We start from the raw sequence: 17,015 nt of genomic DNA, 5'->3' as shown, positions 1-17,015 counted from the left end.
CCCCCGCGCCTGGCCCCGCCCTCCTCTAGGGCCCCTGCCCACTCCCTCCCTGACCCAGTTGCCGGTGCCGCTCCGAGCAGCCCGGCGGCAGTTCGGCGTTAGCTCCTTCTCCCGTCCTCCCGGGGCCGACGGTTTCCGCGGGAACCCACCAGGGAATCCCGGCAGCTCCCTACACCTCAGCAACGAAAACAAAACAAATGGACAAAGCCAGTCCGGGAGGGGAAGAGTCGTCCTGGCCCCTCCCTCCGGTTCGTACAGTGTGGCTTAATTTGAACGTTCAAGCGAGTTTGGACACCTGGTAACAAACTGTAAAGTGATTTCTGAACGTGATGGGCTGTCTGAGATATTGTTTGCAGTCCACTTAAGGATCCAGGGTTAGGAAACTTCAGCTGTGAACGAAACCTTCCTTTGGGGAGGTAAGTTTTCCATATAAATGAGATTTTTTTTTTTTTTCCTACAGTCACCATTAAAAAAAAAAATTGGGGGGTGGGAAACATTGTAAAATGCTGCACACTTCCTGGCTGCCTTAAGCAGAATGACCTAGACATACACTTAACTTGTCTACAAGGGTCTTTATAAAAATTAGTAATGGCGCTGGGCACTGGTATAGCGCTCTCCAAGAAGGGCTGGGGTATATGTACCTGCTTGCTTGCATGTGATCTGAGGCTAAAACCTTTGACTTTGGGGGCTACTTTTTCTGTTGTTTTTACCACACCCTCAAAGTCAATCTGTCACTTCTTACCTCTCCAGAGACCAGTAGCTAAAACCCACTTCCCATCCTCCCAGGAAGGGCTGACCACAGGACCCTGAGACTTGGTAGAATTAAGCTGCAGAGACCACATTCAGTTCATCTGCAACCCTTGTTTCTGTGCTATGGAATCTGAGTTCTATGCTGGCAGAATCTGTTTGATTCACTAACGTGTCCCCTGCCCCTTCCATTGTACCTGGCACATGGTAGGTGCACAATTAAAATTTATTGAATGAATCATTTCCCTACACATTAGTTCTGCCTCAGACCCAGTTGCAGAGAACTGGGAGTGGAGGAAGAGGCAATCGCCTGCCTCCTGGGAAAGGGGGAGGTGGAGAGGGTGAAAGACACAAGGCTGCCCTGCCCTGGACACCTGGCTTGAGCAAGGGGACCTGCTGGGTGGGAACCGGCTGCCCTCTCACACCTGGTTTCTGATTCTCAGATTCTGAACTCTACGCTTTTGAGTTTTGTTCCCTTCCTGTTATCTGGCTTCGACTCACCTGTTCCAGTGTTTCAGCCTGAAGCCTCAGTCTACATGGGATTCTAAGTCTGGCATTTCCTTGTTTTGTCTTCCTCACATTCCCAGCTTCACCTAAGATCCCAAGATCCCTTATCAGGGGTCCTTCTCCATCACTGGACCCCAGCTCCAGCCCCTCAGCAACACCACACTCCTGAGCCAATCAGGGGCCTTTTCGCCCTCTTCTAATTTTCTTCTGCTTTCCTGCGGTGGCCCCGGAGGCCCACTAGCTACGTGTGTTAGAATTATGTGCAAAGCAAGAGGGAACAATTCTGAGTGCGGTTTGGGACATCTTTTCTAAATTGTTCCGTAGCCTTTTAAGAATTTCCTAATTCAGATGAGTGTCCTGAATGGCTGCTGGGATAGTGCATTAGTAATGCTTAGATCTTAAGTTACACTGTGACTGAAAATCACCAGCATGTGCATAAATCAACAGAAAACATGTAAATGTGAATTTTTAAAAATTTTACATGACTTTAGCTTATCTATTGGGTACCACTCTCCAATTTTAACTATCAAAGAACATTCATTAACTGATCATAATACATGCCATAGTTATATTGAGTCTGCCCCAGAAATGGATAAGTTGGTCTGTTTATCTTCAGAACTATTTGTTCACTTATTCAACACACATGACAGTGAGCACTCACTTTGCTGCAGCCTCTGAGCTGGAGTGGAAGCTCCAGAGTTGACTAGGATACGGCCTTGATGGAAAAACTTGAAAAACTTATTTCTGTCAATGGGAGGATTTGAATTCTCTAGGCTCGGTGATGTTGTAGTGCTTGGAAAAATGCAGTGCAGGGGTTGTATTCTGCCCAGTTGATGTACACTCTGCAGGGCTAAAGAATTTAAAATCACTATGGCATTTGGCAGTTGACTAGCTGCCATTCCAGCACCCCGACTCTGCCAAGAATGAATGTCCATTAGAAGTCCTGCAGTATAAACACACTGACTCAGAGCTGCTCATGAATCTCCTGTATTTAGCCGTATTTTAGAATAACGTTTAGGTTTCTGTGCAGCGAGTCAGTGGAGTGGATCTTGGATTTGCTTTTCAATTTGGGGCTTAGCCATAAGTTGGCAGATGTCGTGTGCTTTGTTGCTTCGAGTCGAGCCTCTTAAATACACTCTTTAGAAATAAGTATTGTTGTTGTCAATGCCTTATTTAGCAAGTGTGGGCCAAATAATCACAGCCCTGCCACCTCAACGAATAATATCCACAGCCACAGTTGGGTCTCCCAGTGCTGTCTATGCTCTGCAGCCGTTTGCCATCCAAATCCAATCCTGGGGATGCTCGAGTTTTCCTTCCTTTCCCTGTGCTTAGGAGTGTGTTACTGAGATGTACCGTGGAGTCATGCTAAGTCACTAATGAGGAGGAGGAGGAGGAAGGTGCTGACGATGATGATGGCAATTGCAAAACACTCAAGTGTGAGGAATGTAACGTTGTAATGGAGAAGAAAATAAACTTGTGGCTGACACAGATCTAAAGTGAGAATCCTGTGCTGAGAGGTTACATGCTAACGAGATTGGCTAAGAAACGCCTATATTTAGGTCTGCTGTCCGCTGGGAAGCACGGGCACAGTGGGACTGAAATACCTCTGTACCAACTGGAAATGGCCGTTGCTCTGAACCCCTTGGCTCCCTCTTCCTTCCAATCCTGCCCACCCCTGCCCCTTCCCTGGGACCTCATCCCAAGATCCAACAACTAAAGGATAATTCGGGGCATAGCAGGGCCACCAGCAGGCATTTCTTCTGACCAATCATTTCATGCTGTGGTAGTTATTAACTAGTTTATCAGTTCTGTGTATATGAAAAAAACACACACACTACGTCAGTCAGCATAGGCTAGGTTAGCTGAAGAAACAAATGACCCTAGACTCTTGGTGGTTGACAACAACAAACGTGTATTTGTCGCTCACGCTACATGACCATCAAGGGTCTGCTGTGGCTCTGCCCGGTGTGTTCTCCACGCATCGGCTGGGACCAGGCTGACGGAGCAGGCTGACTCCAAAGTCAGTGAGGGAGAGGGAAGGGGGAGGGGACAGTGGCCCCAGTGCTGGCTGGAAGGCGCTGCTCATAAATGCGCACACTTCGCCGTCCAGAGCGTGTCTCTCGGCTGACCTGGGTTTATAGGGCAGGCACGCTTATGGGAGAAGAATGCTACAACCTGCCACACACAGCATTCTGAAGGCTTCCCTTGGTGATTTATTGATACCATGTTCACGCTCTCTTTGCCTGACTCCTGCCCATTCATCAACCTGACCACTCTCCCCTTCCACTGCTACTCTGGTCTAATCCGCAGGCCAGCCCTGTGTCACCTCACTTCAGTTTCAGATGTGATCTATTTCTACCCATTCAGTTTCAACACCCAGGTACATTCTATCTTTGCCAGCTCTCCCCTGCTGTCCACTGTAGCCTGAGGCCTTAGGTCGGTGGTCTCCAAACTTCTGTAATCGTGCCCATCTAGCATGAATAATTTTTGAGCGGGTATCCCAAAAGTATGTTTATTTCAACTGTGATATGTTAAGCTACGAATCCATTTATTTAATATTAATAAAGTTTAAGTTTTATCTTTTTGAAAAATAAATATAAAAAGAAGTTCTAATGTTTTCTTAGTATATCCTAGTGTTATGGGCTGAATCGTGTCTCTCCCCAGATTCATATGTTGAAGCCCTAACCCCTAGTGCTTCGAATGTGACCTTCTATATTTGGAAATAGGTGTATTTAGAGACCTATTTAGGGTCTTAAAATAGGTAATTAGGTTAAAGTGAGGTCCTTAGGGTGGACCTAATCCAGTACGACTGATGTCCTTATAAGAAGGGAATAGGACACAGAAAGGCACAGAGAAATCAAGTGAAGACATAGAGATAAGATAGCCATCAACAGGCCAAGGAGCAAGGCCTCCAGAGAAAACCAGTCCTGGAAATACCTTGATCTTGAACTTCTAGACTCCAGAACTGTGAGAAAATAAATTTCTGTTGTTTAAGCCACACAGTCTGTGGTATTTGTTGCAGCAGCCTTAGCAAAGTAATACACCTACTTTGGAAATAGTCTAGGATACCCTCATTCTAAAAACATTTTCTTTCAAATACTCCTAAATGGATTCACTTCCTATCTTATGCTGCGAAATAGTAATACTACTACTAAAGAAACAGCAGTTATTATTTGTTAAGGATCTTCTTAGGCCATGGGTCCTAGACCATGATCACAGTGACAGTGCCTGACATAGTAGGTGCACAATAAATATTTGTGAATGAGTTGAATGAACTTTAATCTAAGAGAGAAGCCTTGTGACCCTCCCCAGGAAACAAGCTCAGAGAGGCCAAGTGGTTTGCTCAAGGTGACTCAGGTCTGTCTCACCCCAAAGCCGGCCCTCTTAATTCACTCTTCCCTCTTGTCATGTTAATCCTCCCGCCCACCCCTGCTCGTCACTTGATGGAATATCCCCATCTCAGGTCATCATCCTCAGGCCACAGAAGAATGAGATCTCAGAACCGAAGAGCCGAAGGGATGATTAAAGTGAATCTCACTTACAGCTGAGGAAGCCGAGGCCCAGGAGTATTTGGAGAGATCTAGTGATTCCCAAGGCCACACAGCATACCTTAATCTTGGTTGTCAGCTGACTCGCCTGAACCATAGTCTCTCAATTAGAGTTCATACTAGTTCAGCCTCGAGAGTGAGTCTGAGATCCTCAAAAGAGACCATTAAGGGGGAAAAAAAGACAAGTCCACAGAGAGGGAGAAGATATCTGTGATATAAATATCTGACAAAGGACTCATATCCTGAATATATAAAGAACTTCTACAAATCAATAACAGAAAGATAACCCAATAGCAAAACAGGCAAAAGACATGAACAGGTCCTACATCAAAGCAGATATCCAAATGACCAATAAACATATAAAAAGATGTCAAATTGCTCAGCTACTCTATACATCAGGGAAATGAAAATTGAAACCATAATGTGATACCACTATACACCCACCAGAATGGATAATATAAGAAAGGCAGACAATATTAAGTGTTTGGGAGGATGTGGAGCCCCCGGAACTTGTTGCCAATAGAGGATATAAATTAGTTCGACAACTTTGGAAGACTGGGTGGCAGCATTTGCTAAGGTTGAACGTACACCTAACCTGTGACTAGCAATTCCACTCCCGGACACATAACCAGCAGACACGTATGCAAATATTCACCCAAGCATTTGTAGCAACACTATTCATAACAGCCCAAAATTATAAATAGCACAAATGTCCATCAACAGTACAATAAACAAATGTTTTAATCTGTTCATACAATGAAATACAACACCCCAATGAGAATGAACAAACTATAACGACATGCAATAGTATGAATCTCATAAATACGCTGAACAACAGAAGCCAGGCAAAAAAATTGTTAATATCGTATGATTCCATTTACACAAAGTGCAAAATCGGGAAGACTAATGAATGATGTTAAAGGTCAGGATAATCGTTACCTTTCGGGGGGGAAGATGTAACCGGAAGGCCTATGAGGGGCTCCCGAGATGCTGTTTAAGTTTTGTTTCTTGATAGGGATGCATTCACTTTGGGAGAATTTATCAAGCTGTGCTTATGATTTGTATCTTATTCCATACGTACGCTATACCTCAGTGAAATTTACCCCCCAAAAGTCCGTGCCAGTCTTGTTATAAATCAACTCTTGAGTTAACAGCTGTTCTTTGAGATGTCATTACATTAGTCATTTACACTTGAGGTCAATGGAGAAACCCCTTGCAAACGTGGGAACGTTTGACTAATTGAAGCCTCTAGTCTCTTTGGGGGTTTCTTTGGTCGGGATGAAACACTGCAGTAGCATCAGCGTGGTCTTTCCTCCAACAAAAAACATACACTGTTGGCGTACAAGAGCGCCTGGGTGTGGTTTCAGGCGGCTTTGCTGTGGGGTCCTTGGCGAAAGGTGGTTAGTAGCCACAGAGGCACTCAGGGCCCGCCTGCCCGACAGGAAGGAAAGAGAAATACGTCAGTTGTTCTAGCACGAAGAAAAAGTGACTTCCTTCTCCAGAACGAGCTCCCCTGGTCTCCTCTCTTGAAGCTGAGGCAAAGGTAGGCTGAGCACCTGCGTCCAGCCCTTCGGGCAGCTTGTTTTAAGGGTGGGGTGGATAGAGATTACAGTTTATATAACTTCTCTTAAACTAATGGCTTTGAAAATGTAGGAAATAAAAGCAATGATATATCAGACAAAGGATAACTTGTAATTTTATTGAATAGCATACATTTTAAATGTAGGATAAGAATGATTTAAATGGAAAGGAGGGATACTTTAGAGTTAGTTAAAAAACTAAACCAAACTAAACCAAAAAATACTATCCAAAAGCTATACGGTGTGAATTTTTTCTAAGGTGGTAGAGAGTGTTGTTTGATTTCCTTTTTGGTTTGTAAATTCTTATACGTACAGTTTATTATTGTTTGGCTCTGAATCTACTTCACAGATTCCAATTTTTTGATCCCCCATAATCTTTAGTTTGGAGGTGGAACATAAATGTAATTTTAAAATTAAGAAAATTAAGTTAGCTGGGGTCTAATTTAAATGTATTGCAATTCAGCCTCCTTAACCCCCAAACAGAGTTTCTTGACAAAGGGAGAGATTATGAGAAGAAGATGCATGTTAGATATTAAGTATCTACTAAGAAGTTAGAATTGGTATAGAAAAAGATTATTAAGCCAAGATAGTAGAAGATTCTAAGTTCTTAATTTTCCTGTCTAAACAAAGCATAAGACTTTGGAGTTAAACAGACCCAGATTAGAGTGTGACTTTAGGTAAATTACTTAATTGCTGCAAGCGTCACTCTCCTCGTCTGTAAAATGGGTGTCCTTACATCATAAGGTTGCAATGAGGACTGAGATTGTGTGTGTAGAGAACTTGTCAAACTGTCTGGTCCAGAGTAAGTGCCGAATGTCAATAAACAGTACCGGTTGATACAAAAAAAGTATAGTGACAATTATGAGTAGTACCTCCTGTATATAACAATATGATAATATTAATTCTCATCTTTTTACTTTTCCATGAGAAAAGGTCAAGTTTAAGCCTGAAATATCATGGATTTCTATTTCAATGTTTAACTTTGATTCTAAAAAGGCATTTGGGGGGTTGTTTTTGGTGGCAAGATGTCTATGTGAATGAGAAAGAATAGACTCCACAGTGAAGGGCAGGAGCCTTCCAGAAGGGGCACCCTTTCTGCCTTCTCCTGTCTCTTGGAGGTGTCAAGTTTTCTAGACTTAAACCCACAAACACACAACGTCATATATTAAGGACAGAGTTTTGAGGGACCTGAAGCTTATACGATGTCTGGAGACTTTAAGAAAACAAATACAAGATCAGGAATTGCAAATGAAGGGGCCAGAAGCCCAAGGTCACTGGCTTCCCAGAAAATCCACCTCTGGTTCAGTGACCAGAGAGACAAAGAATTTGAAAAGGCTTGTCTCTATTTCCATGTCACACTTCCTGAGGGACACACAGGCAAATTGTCTCTCCTTTGCAAAAAGGAATCCATCAAGCCTGTGAGTATGAGGCCAGCTTGAGCTGGAACCACAGACACAAGAGCCGCCTTGCGTTCAGCTCCTTCCTTAAGAGGACGGACTAGTGGTCCTTGCGGCTGTTCCAGGCGTCCATAAGGAAAGTCCACGTGCAAAAAAGAGATGACATTTTCAGGTGAAGCTGCAAGGTCTGCGTAGTCACTCAACTTTTCCCCCTGCATTCGAGGCAGAAAGTATTGTGGCTGCCTTCGGAAAAAACTGCAGCTTCTCAAGGAAACAGCTGTGGTAAAACACAGCGGCGGAGGGTGCAGTCTCTGAAGCGACGGGGGCTGTGAGCCTTGCTCGGCTGTGGCTTTCAGCCTTGGGCACGGTCTCTAGTTTGTCTTGAAAGTCTGGGTGGCGATGACAGTCGTGTTCACACGGAGGCATGTCAGGCATGTCGCCCGATCTGCCGCATTTCCCTCCATCACAGGCAGGGGGTGGTGCTTTCGTTCCTTTGATGTGATGACCAGCTGCTCAGAGATGATAGATATTTAGATGAAAGGACATGGGGACGGCCTGCAGATAAAGAGCGTTTCCTTTCCTGTCCTCCCCTCTCTTCTCGCCCTCAGTTTCACGTTTCTTGTACTTTTCCCCCTCGTCAGATCTAAAAAGCCGAAGTCAATCTTGGCTGTTAGGCTGAGGAAAGAAAGCAAGCATGGCTTCAAAACTCACACGTGTTTAGCGACTTCCCTGGAGGTCCAGTGGTTAAGACTCCGCGCTTCCACTGCAGGGGACGTGGGTTCGATTCCTGGTCGGGGAACTGAGATCCCGCAAGCCGCTCGGCCAAAAATATTTTAAAAACACACACGTTTGGATGTTCCGTTCCCCTGGCAAAAGGGGTCCCACCCGTTTCTCCCCTGGGACTCTTTCCGCGCACCCCCCGCCCCCCAGCCATCTCTGCTCTCTCCATACGTGGTGAATCACGCCTTCCTCTGAGCATTCTCTTCTGCAGATCCTTACGTGCTTATACTCATCCTACCGTGTCAGAACTTATTTGTTCGCATGTCCATTTTCTGTCTGGAGTGTGGGCTTTTTGAACGCAGAGACTGGCTCCTACTTATTTTATATCCTCAATCCCTGGCACATGCCTGGTACACACAAGGCCCAATGAAATCAGCGCTGTGAATCAATGCACTGATCACCACAACCAAACTGCGTTTGTCTGGATGCAAAGTTCCACTGGGACACAGCATGACTGGCTACCGACAAGATGGAAATACGCGGACTGAAGGACTGTGCTGGGTTTAGGAGGGGCCCCTGCTGTCTCAGTCCCTATCGGTCCCAGAGAAATGGCTTGAGTCCTGCTTTGGGGCCTTCTTGAAGGGGAAGATGGGGAGCAGAGAGGACTAGTTCTGGCTGCTCCTTGCTTTGTTCCAGCTGTTGCTCTAGGGCTGTACCCAGATGATTCCAGAATTGGGGTTTGATGCCAGGTTGTCCGACACCCAAACCCATGCTGAGATGGGATGGTTTGCTGTGCAGTGCTTCTCCAAGTGGCTCTGGGAGACTTTTTCCTTCCAAGTGGTGCTTTGGTGTAGGTTTTATTTTTTAATTGTTAGATAAAATTAGACTGGTAGATGGGATACTGTAAAACAAAGGCAGTCACCGTTACAAATTTACAAAAATGCAATTGAGAAAGGAGGTTGGGGGCTAGTCTCAGCTCCATGTGGGTGAGGACAGAGCCTGATTCCAGTTCTTGGGACAAAAACACAATTTAAGAATTTGTTGGGTGCGTGAGAGAGTGACTAAATATCATCATAGAAAAACCGGATCTGGGAGATTTCATTATTCAAGCTATGAGATTGTAAATTTCTGCATGAGATCATTAAAATAAAGTACTTTTTAGTATGCTTCTCAAATTTGAAGTGACTCAGATTTCCCAATGCTTTCCAGATTTCTGAAGCCTGGAGCTTTCTGAGATGGGTGTTGCTCGCTCACCTGACTATCCTTCCTTCCTCCTCTACTCGAATTCATGCTTCCTGCTTTGGCAAGCCAACCAAATGTTACAATATTCACTGGGTTTCTCAACCCCAGCGAAACATGTTACAATATTCACTGGGTTTCTCAACCCCAGCGAAACATTAAGGACATATTTGCTGGGTGATGAGGGGTCACTAAAAACCAATGTCACCACTAGAAGGACACTTGAATCAGACAGAAAGAAGTACGAGTCATGATAGAGAAATACACAAAGGAAAAAGGGGTCATAATGAAGGAGCAATTTACTGTGCTTGTAAATAAGGAGAAAGTTCCTGAATTAGTTAGCAATTAATCTGGACCTTGAAAGATTAATAATAATAATGATGATGATGGTACTATTACCACCATCACTGTTAACATTTGTCAACGGCTTATTACATGCTCGCCACAGTGATCTAAGTACTTTACGCGTATCAACACATTTAATCCTCAAAGCAGCTCTAGGAAGTGGGTGTTGTCATTCTCTCTACTTTATGGGCAAGGAAATTAAATCCCAAGGGGCTTAGGTAACTTGCCCAGCATCTCAGTGGTCAGTAAAGGGCAGAGCAGAGCTACTCACCCAGTCGGGCTCCAAATCCTGCTTTGCGGACTGTTCCCCTCACTGCCTCCGAGTAAATTAGATCTCGGTAGGGAGAGGGAAGAGCGGGAGCAAATGCATGGGAAAAGAAAAGTGCATGACCTGTTCAGGGAACAGTCTCGAATGTGTTCAATTTGGGAGCATTGCAGCATTTTGTGGGAATTAAGGATGGAGGAGTAGGAGAAGGCCAGATCAGGGAGGGTGAGAAAGGCCATTTTCGTAGTTTAGAATTCATTTGTAGGCGGTGGAGACCCTGGGCTCCTTTCCTGGGGGAGGAGTGACATATTCCTACCTCATTTCTGCTCAGTGGACTGTCCCTCACCCGAGAGATGTTCCTCTCCTTCCTCAGACCAACTCCTTTTCTTCTCCCAGGCTCAGCCGTGAAGATTTTCCTGTCCTCTCCGGTCACCAGTCTCCCTCTTACTCACCACCCATTCAGTGCTGTCACTACTGTTCCCGCTGGTCGGCTGCAGGCTAATGGACACAGCCAGTTCTGGACCCCATCAGTTGTTCCCGTTACCCACTCTGTGTTACAGATGCCATGCTCACACCTCGCTCCCTCATCCCAGACGGTAGTACACAGCACAGGGCAAGGAACACGCCAACTGATTTTAATAGATTTCATAGAATTCTTTTACAATCTCAATTTTTCGGCTCAAAAACATCAGAGAAATCAAAGCATCCAAGAGAGAAGTCTATTTGTTTTATCCATGTTTTGAAGAATATGAAAAATAATCAAGGGTGGCTTCTGGTTTCCTGCTAGCGTCGGTGACCAGAAATGGAATCTGTAAAGTTGGACCTTAGCTTGCTAAGGCCGGCAGGTGGATGGAATTCTCTCTTACTTTCTTGGTATTTACCATGGACACATGCTGCTTGTTAAATAGCTCCACCTGCCACCCTAGAAACCTCTCTTGACTAGGAAGAAGTTCACTAAAAATAAATAAATGAATAATTTTAAAAAAATAAGTAAATCATTGCCATAAGTCTGGGGCACCTTGTCTTGGATAAATAGACTATAGGCTAAGAATAGTTTTAGTGAATTGGTTTTGAGTGATTTGAAAGGTGTATTACAGAGTAAAATCTCCAATTTGGCTGTTGATATAAAACTTAGAGGAATTCGAATGCCAGCCTACCAGGGATAAAGTGCAGAAAGAGCTCCAGATTCTGTTCAAGAGGATTGAAAAGATGCCGTTGAAATAATTCGGATGATTGCTGTTGAAAGAGAAACTCTGAGCTCTCAGTTAGAACCTGGAAATCAGACCTGGAATTGCATAAGCAAATTCACAATCAAACTAAAACCCCAACACAACTTAAAACAATAAAAACAACTGACCAGTCCTCTAATTTCCCCACCCCATTCTCCTAAAACCCAATAATATGTTGAAAAATGAACAAGAGAATGATACACACAGTTTAATTTGTAAGTGACCTGAGAAATCATTGGATTCTCTAGTTCAGTGGTTCTTAAACCCCAAGGACCCAATGCTCACCTTTTATAGGAAATATTTTGTAGTTCACCTTTTACTATCTGGAATTGGAATTCATGTATAATATAATTTACCTACACCAATAACAACAACAACAATAACACAATGTCATTACTGTAATAAAAGGAGAAATAAAGGGGCAGTAAATTATAAAAATATAATATGTACTCATATATGTAAACTACATTGGAAGATACAGTGAAGTTGTCAAATGTTCGCATGCATAGAATCACATTGACTAGAACATCTACAAATGCAGACCGTTACCAGTATTATGGCGTTAGTGACTCAAATACTACAAGCCCTGCTGCCCTTGGTGACGCAACTCTCTGAAATGGTAAACAATTTTTGTTAAAGTTCTAAATGAAACCAAGTACAGTCTTTTTTCAATTTACACAATAGTTGCATTCTGGAAAACTCAGAGTATGTTAAAACCCTGCAAAATAGACTTTGTGTTTCTATGAGTTAAATTCTATTATCAGAAAATTATACTTTTTTCCTAGTTGAATTACCTGGTAAGATAGCCAACATTTGTATGGGAATGCAAGGTAACTCTTTGTCACTGTGACAACCAAAAGCACCCCACAAATATCTAGAGGGAAGCATGGTACTGCCCCTACTGAAAAATCCTGAACAAATCCAGATAAGATGAAGCACCTGTGGCTCAAACGTGTGGAATGTCTAAGCCACCAAGCCAGTTGGGACACTAGGAGGACACTGGAAACCAAAGAGAAAACATCCTCCTAAGTTTCTGTTAAATCTTGAAACGAATGATCCTGGGGTGGTGCTCTATGCCGTGCTGATTGCATCAATTCAGAAAGTCACCCTTGTGTAGAGAGGATCTGGACACAGATCCTCCAAGTTAAAGAAAAAAAGTACATTTCAAAACAGTAACAGGGACTTCCCTGGTGGCGCAGTGGTTAAGAATCCGCCTGCCAATGCAGGGGACACGGGTTTGATCCCTGGTCCGGGAAGATCCCACATGCCGCGGAGCAACTAAGCCCCTGTGCCACAACTACTGAGCCTGCGCTCTAGAGCCCGCGAGCCACAGCTACTGAGCCCACGTGCCGCAACTTACTGAAGCCTGCGCGCCTAGAGCCGGTGCTCCGAAACAAGAGAAGCCTGCGCAATGTTCTAGAAGCCCGCGCACCGCCCCCAAGATTAATCCCTGCTCACCGCAGCTAGAGAAAGCCCGCACGCAGCAACAAAGACCCAATGCAGCCAAAAATTAATTAATTAATTAATTAATTATTTAAAACCTAAAAAAAAAAAAAAAAAAGAAGAAGGATTTACTATAGTAGTTATCAACCATGTGCTTGGATGACTGAAGGTTTATAGAGGCCAGCGTCAAAATCTCTCAAAGTCGAGAATAAAAACTGAGAGAGAGAAACACGGCACACCCATACCTAGAAGAAAACATCCTCCTAGGTTTTCTGTTAAATCTGGAAATGAATGATCCTGGGGTGGTGCTTTATCTAAGCTTTATCCCTGTATCAACTTGGAACACCAGAAAGCACCATGTTTTGGTGTGTATTTGAAAGGCTTTCAATGAATTATAATTTGGTGCTCTATCCTTAGTTAATTTGAAATCAATATAATGATGATACATGAAGCACGGTTTTGCATCTTCTGCCAAACCACTGCTCAGATAATTGATTGCCTTTTTGGTCCATGCCCTTTACACCTCGAGAATGCCCTTGTTTTCTTTCGGTTTATCAGAACTATACACACCACTTTGATTTTGGGTTTTGTTTCGTTCTGTTTTGTTTTGCCTTGGTTACTAGGACGGTCAGAGATACAGCTAATGCTCAAGTACAGTGACTGTTTCACTGCAGGTTCCTGGTAGAAATTGTCTGCCCCTTTCCGCTCTGGCTGCTGTTTCTCTGACTTTAATCGTCCTCTCTGTGCTTTTATTGTGAGCTACATCATATTCTTGTGAGAAGTAGGATAGGGTATAAATTACCAGTCATTAGGTCCTGTACCCTAAGCACCTGAACAGTGCCTGGCACTTGGGTGCTTTATCAACATTTACTGAATGAATGGGTGATGGATGGATGCTGGAAACGAACTCAATTTCACTTTTCTGTAAATAGCAGTGGATGGCCACTAGGAGGAGGAAGAGCGCCCACTCCTCCCTGCAGAGGGCTCTCTGAGGCGACAGGCATGCGTTTGGTAGAGAACAGTAGTGTTTTTAAATAACCGAATCCTGAATTTCTGGAATGGGTAAGGCCTTTCCACCTGAAGGAGTGAGCACTGAGTACTCCAGGAGTACTCTTTTCCAGCCCAGGGCTGCACTGGTCCTGCTTCTGCTAGACAGCAGAGTCCAAAGGCCACATGGAGAGAAAGCTCAGTGCACAGATCACATGTTTTGAGCCAAGTGCAAAAATCTTCATTTAAAACACTTGAGAATCAGACAAACAGGATAGTACTTGGCCTAGTAGTATGGTTAATAGTTTAGAAATAAGAAAAAAGCAGGAAGAACCGAGGGCATGTTTAGAAGAAATAGGCTCACGACGTTGGTGACACGGTGGCTAGTTTGCACTTCACCACTTGGCACTCGATTACACTCTGTTTCCCAGCACTTTCCTCTTTCCCAGAGACTCAGAGCCTTGGGGAGCTCCATCTATTCATGGAGCCCAAGGAGGGATGTGGCTTTGACTCTGGTGGGGCTGGAGGCCCAAGTCCTTGTCCCTGTCATTTTCCCACCGTCTACACAGGAGACCTTTTGGGAGCAGGCACTTGGGAATGCTTGGCTGGAGACCAGAGGCCAGGAGCATCCCCTTGCAGCCCTGGGCTTTCCTACTTCTCATACAACCTCTGCAATTTGAGTGGGCCATGTATTTTAACTTTATCCTGCAATAGAAAAACTGACAGAGAATCCCTTAAGCCAGGGGTCGTTAGCCTGTAGGTCCATGACCTTGGACATGAAAAAATTTTACATCGTTGTTTTCATTAACCCGTAACTAAAATTTAGCATTTCCTGCAATTATGAGTATAGGCATCGAACCACAGTAGAACCAGCAGGACTCATGACTGCCACAAATAGAAATCACAGATATTTTTGTGCCACATTGTATGTTGCAGATATCTGAAAACATTGTTTACAATCATCACTACTCTGAAATTACAGTCATTGTTAGATCACTGCTAGATTTCATGCATCAATGGACTCATATATTACTATGTTATAATTTTTAAAAATTTCAGTATAATCGATTTCCTTTGTAATAATGTATTTTATTTTATGCACTTAAATACAGAAGCTTCACCAGATGACCAAAGATTAAGAATCTCTGCTTAAAGAATGATTCCTTAGGGTTCTATTAACTTCTCATTCATTGATTTGCTATGGATCATAAATTAATATAATGTGAATTTCTGTTGAAGCCGAACAAAGGGAGTTTAGCTTCTAAAGAATTGAAAGGAAGTCTTATTACTAAGGAATTCATGTAGATTTGATAACAAAATGGCATTATAGAAAGTGCATCAATTAGATCTGCATTTTCTGCTTTTCATTGACATGCATCTATCCAGTGCTTTGTCAATTCAATGCCATCTTTTTGGTTGGGGGGAAGAACAGATTGAAGGTGATGTGTGTCCAACGTCATTGATGGTAAAAAAATGTAGGAGGAATGCATGCAGAACCTGGCAACTAGCATGAACCAGAAACAAGACCCCAGGCATAAGGCAGTCACTGAAAACCATTGAAGACCATAAATAATGGGTAGATTGAGGTTGTGGTGATATCCCTTTATACATCCTTAATTGATTAAACTTTTTTTTTGAGTTTTGAAGTTAACTGTAAAAATTACAGTTAGCAGTTGAGAACGTGATTGTTCTAATGTATTTTCAATTAGGATGATGTACGTTAAATATAGACCTATATACCTCTAATCTCTCAAGATACAGAGTTCATATTAGAAAAATCCAAGTGTGTAAGTTTGAGGCTTTTAGAAACATGAGAAGGCCAATTTAATTTAAATTTTAAATTAAATTTAAAAATCTAATTTAAAAATTTAAATTAAATTTAAATTTAAAAATTTAAAATCTTACATTATCATCATGGCAGAAAATGCAAAGATCTGTCTGTGTAGAGCATTTTGTCTTTTCTGGACTAATGCTGCAGTATAGGTACATCAGCCAGGAAAAATGATGCCATTTTTATTGTCTTTTCTACAGGTATTGAACTGGCTGGGCTTTTAACCGTCATTACTTCTACCTGTAAACATATGAAGGGGAAGGTTAACTTCTATAAGTCGTTGATACGATTCTTACTGCTCTTCGTAAATTCCCTCAGATCGGGGATTACTTCTGCTTTTTGGAAATTATCTGCAGGGGGCCCTGCATAATTTATAACAATCTCTGGCAAAACCTCAGAAGAAAGATATGCTTTTGACTTAGCCGGATGTCAGAGGCTGCGGCAGGACCCAGGGAAAAGGCTCCCCAGGTGGCATGAGACTCTGGGGGTGACCATCCCAACCGAGGGACGGCCTCTTGGAACTTCCTTCTCCTGAGGAGTGTGACACAGTTAAAAAGGAAAAAAAAAAAAAGCCACAAGCAACACAGTTGCCAATGAAATAGGAGAGGGATTGCTTTCAAAAGCACGTGGGGCTGTCACTGGACTCTCTGAGCTCATCCACGGGACAGGAGCGCAAGGCCATGGAGTAGAACCTCAGCGTGGGTCTAAGAAGAGACAGAAATGGCCCAAGAAGTCAGCCTGAAATCCCTCCGGGAATCAGAACGCGAGGTGATCCTCCGGGTCCTGTACCGGGACCGGGAGGTTCAAAGCATCGAGGAGGAAAGGATACGGTATGCTGTCATTTAGTGGGTGGGATGCTTTAGTTTTTTTGGCTTTTTCTGCTTGGAGGCTGCTTCTACCTGGCGTATTGCTGCTTGCTTCCTACGCAGCTTCTTGTCTGACAAGAGTCGGAATGAAGGGCTGTAGGGGCAGGTGACCTTTGCGGTGTCACTAAGCTTTGGGGATGGTAAGGGAAAGAATGCCTTTTGTTTTTCCTTTAAAATAATGCCTTTTTTGGTGATAAGTTTGCTGTCTGTCTGCTTGTCCATTTGCCTACTTGGCAGGAATAATTCAAGGGAAACTTTCAGGCTTCTCATACGCCCTTCAAGGGAAAGACCTCCGGCTAAGGGTTTTCCTA

General features: G+C 43.5%; 1 protein-coding gene across 3 annotated transcripts in view; it reads left to right on the top strand.

Moving 5' to 3' along the window:
• Positions 1 to 42: 42 nt before the first annotated feature.
• The window catches only part of SYTL3 (synaptotagmin like 3), a 96,294-nt gene continuing 79,321 nt past the window's right edge, over positions 43 to 17,015 (top strand). The window contains exons 1-2 of one of the 3 annotated variants that reach the window (XM_082475556.1): positions 43 to 416; positions 4,718 to 16,668. In XM_082475556.1, the coding sequence (XP_082331682.1) occupies positions 16,559 to 16,668 (110 nt within the window). In that variant the 5' untranslated portion in view covers positions 43 to 416; positions 4,718 to 16,558. The remainder of the gene's footprint in view (positions 417 to 4,717; positions 16,669 to 17,015) is intronic. The other 2 variants (XM_082475555.1, XM_082475554.1) reach the window with 2 other exon arrangements.

This window comes from Balaenoptera physalus, assembly GCF_965194825.1.
Source record: "Balaenoptera physalus genome assembly, chromosome: 9".
Taxonomy (NCBI): domain Eukaryota; kingdom Metazoa; phylum Chordata; class Mammalia; order Artiodactyla; family Balaenopteridae; genus Balaenoptera; species Balaenoptera physalus.
This window is presented reverse-complemented; position numbering and strand designations above follow the sequence as displayed.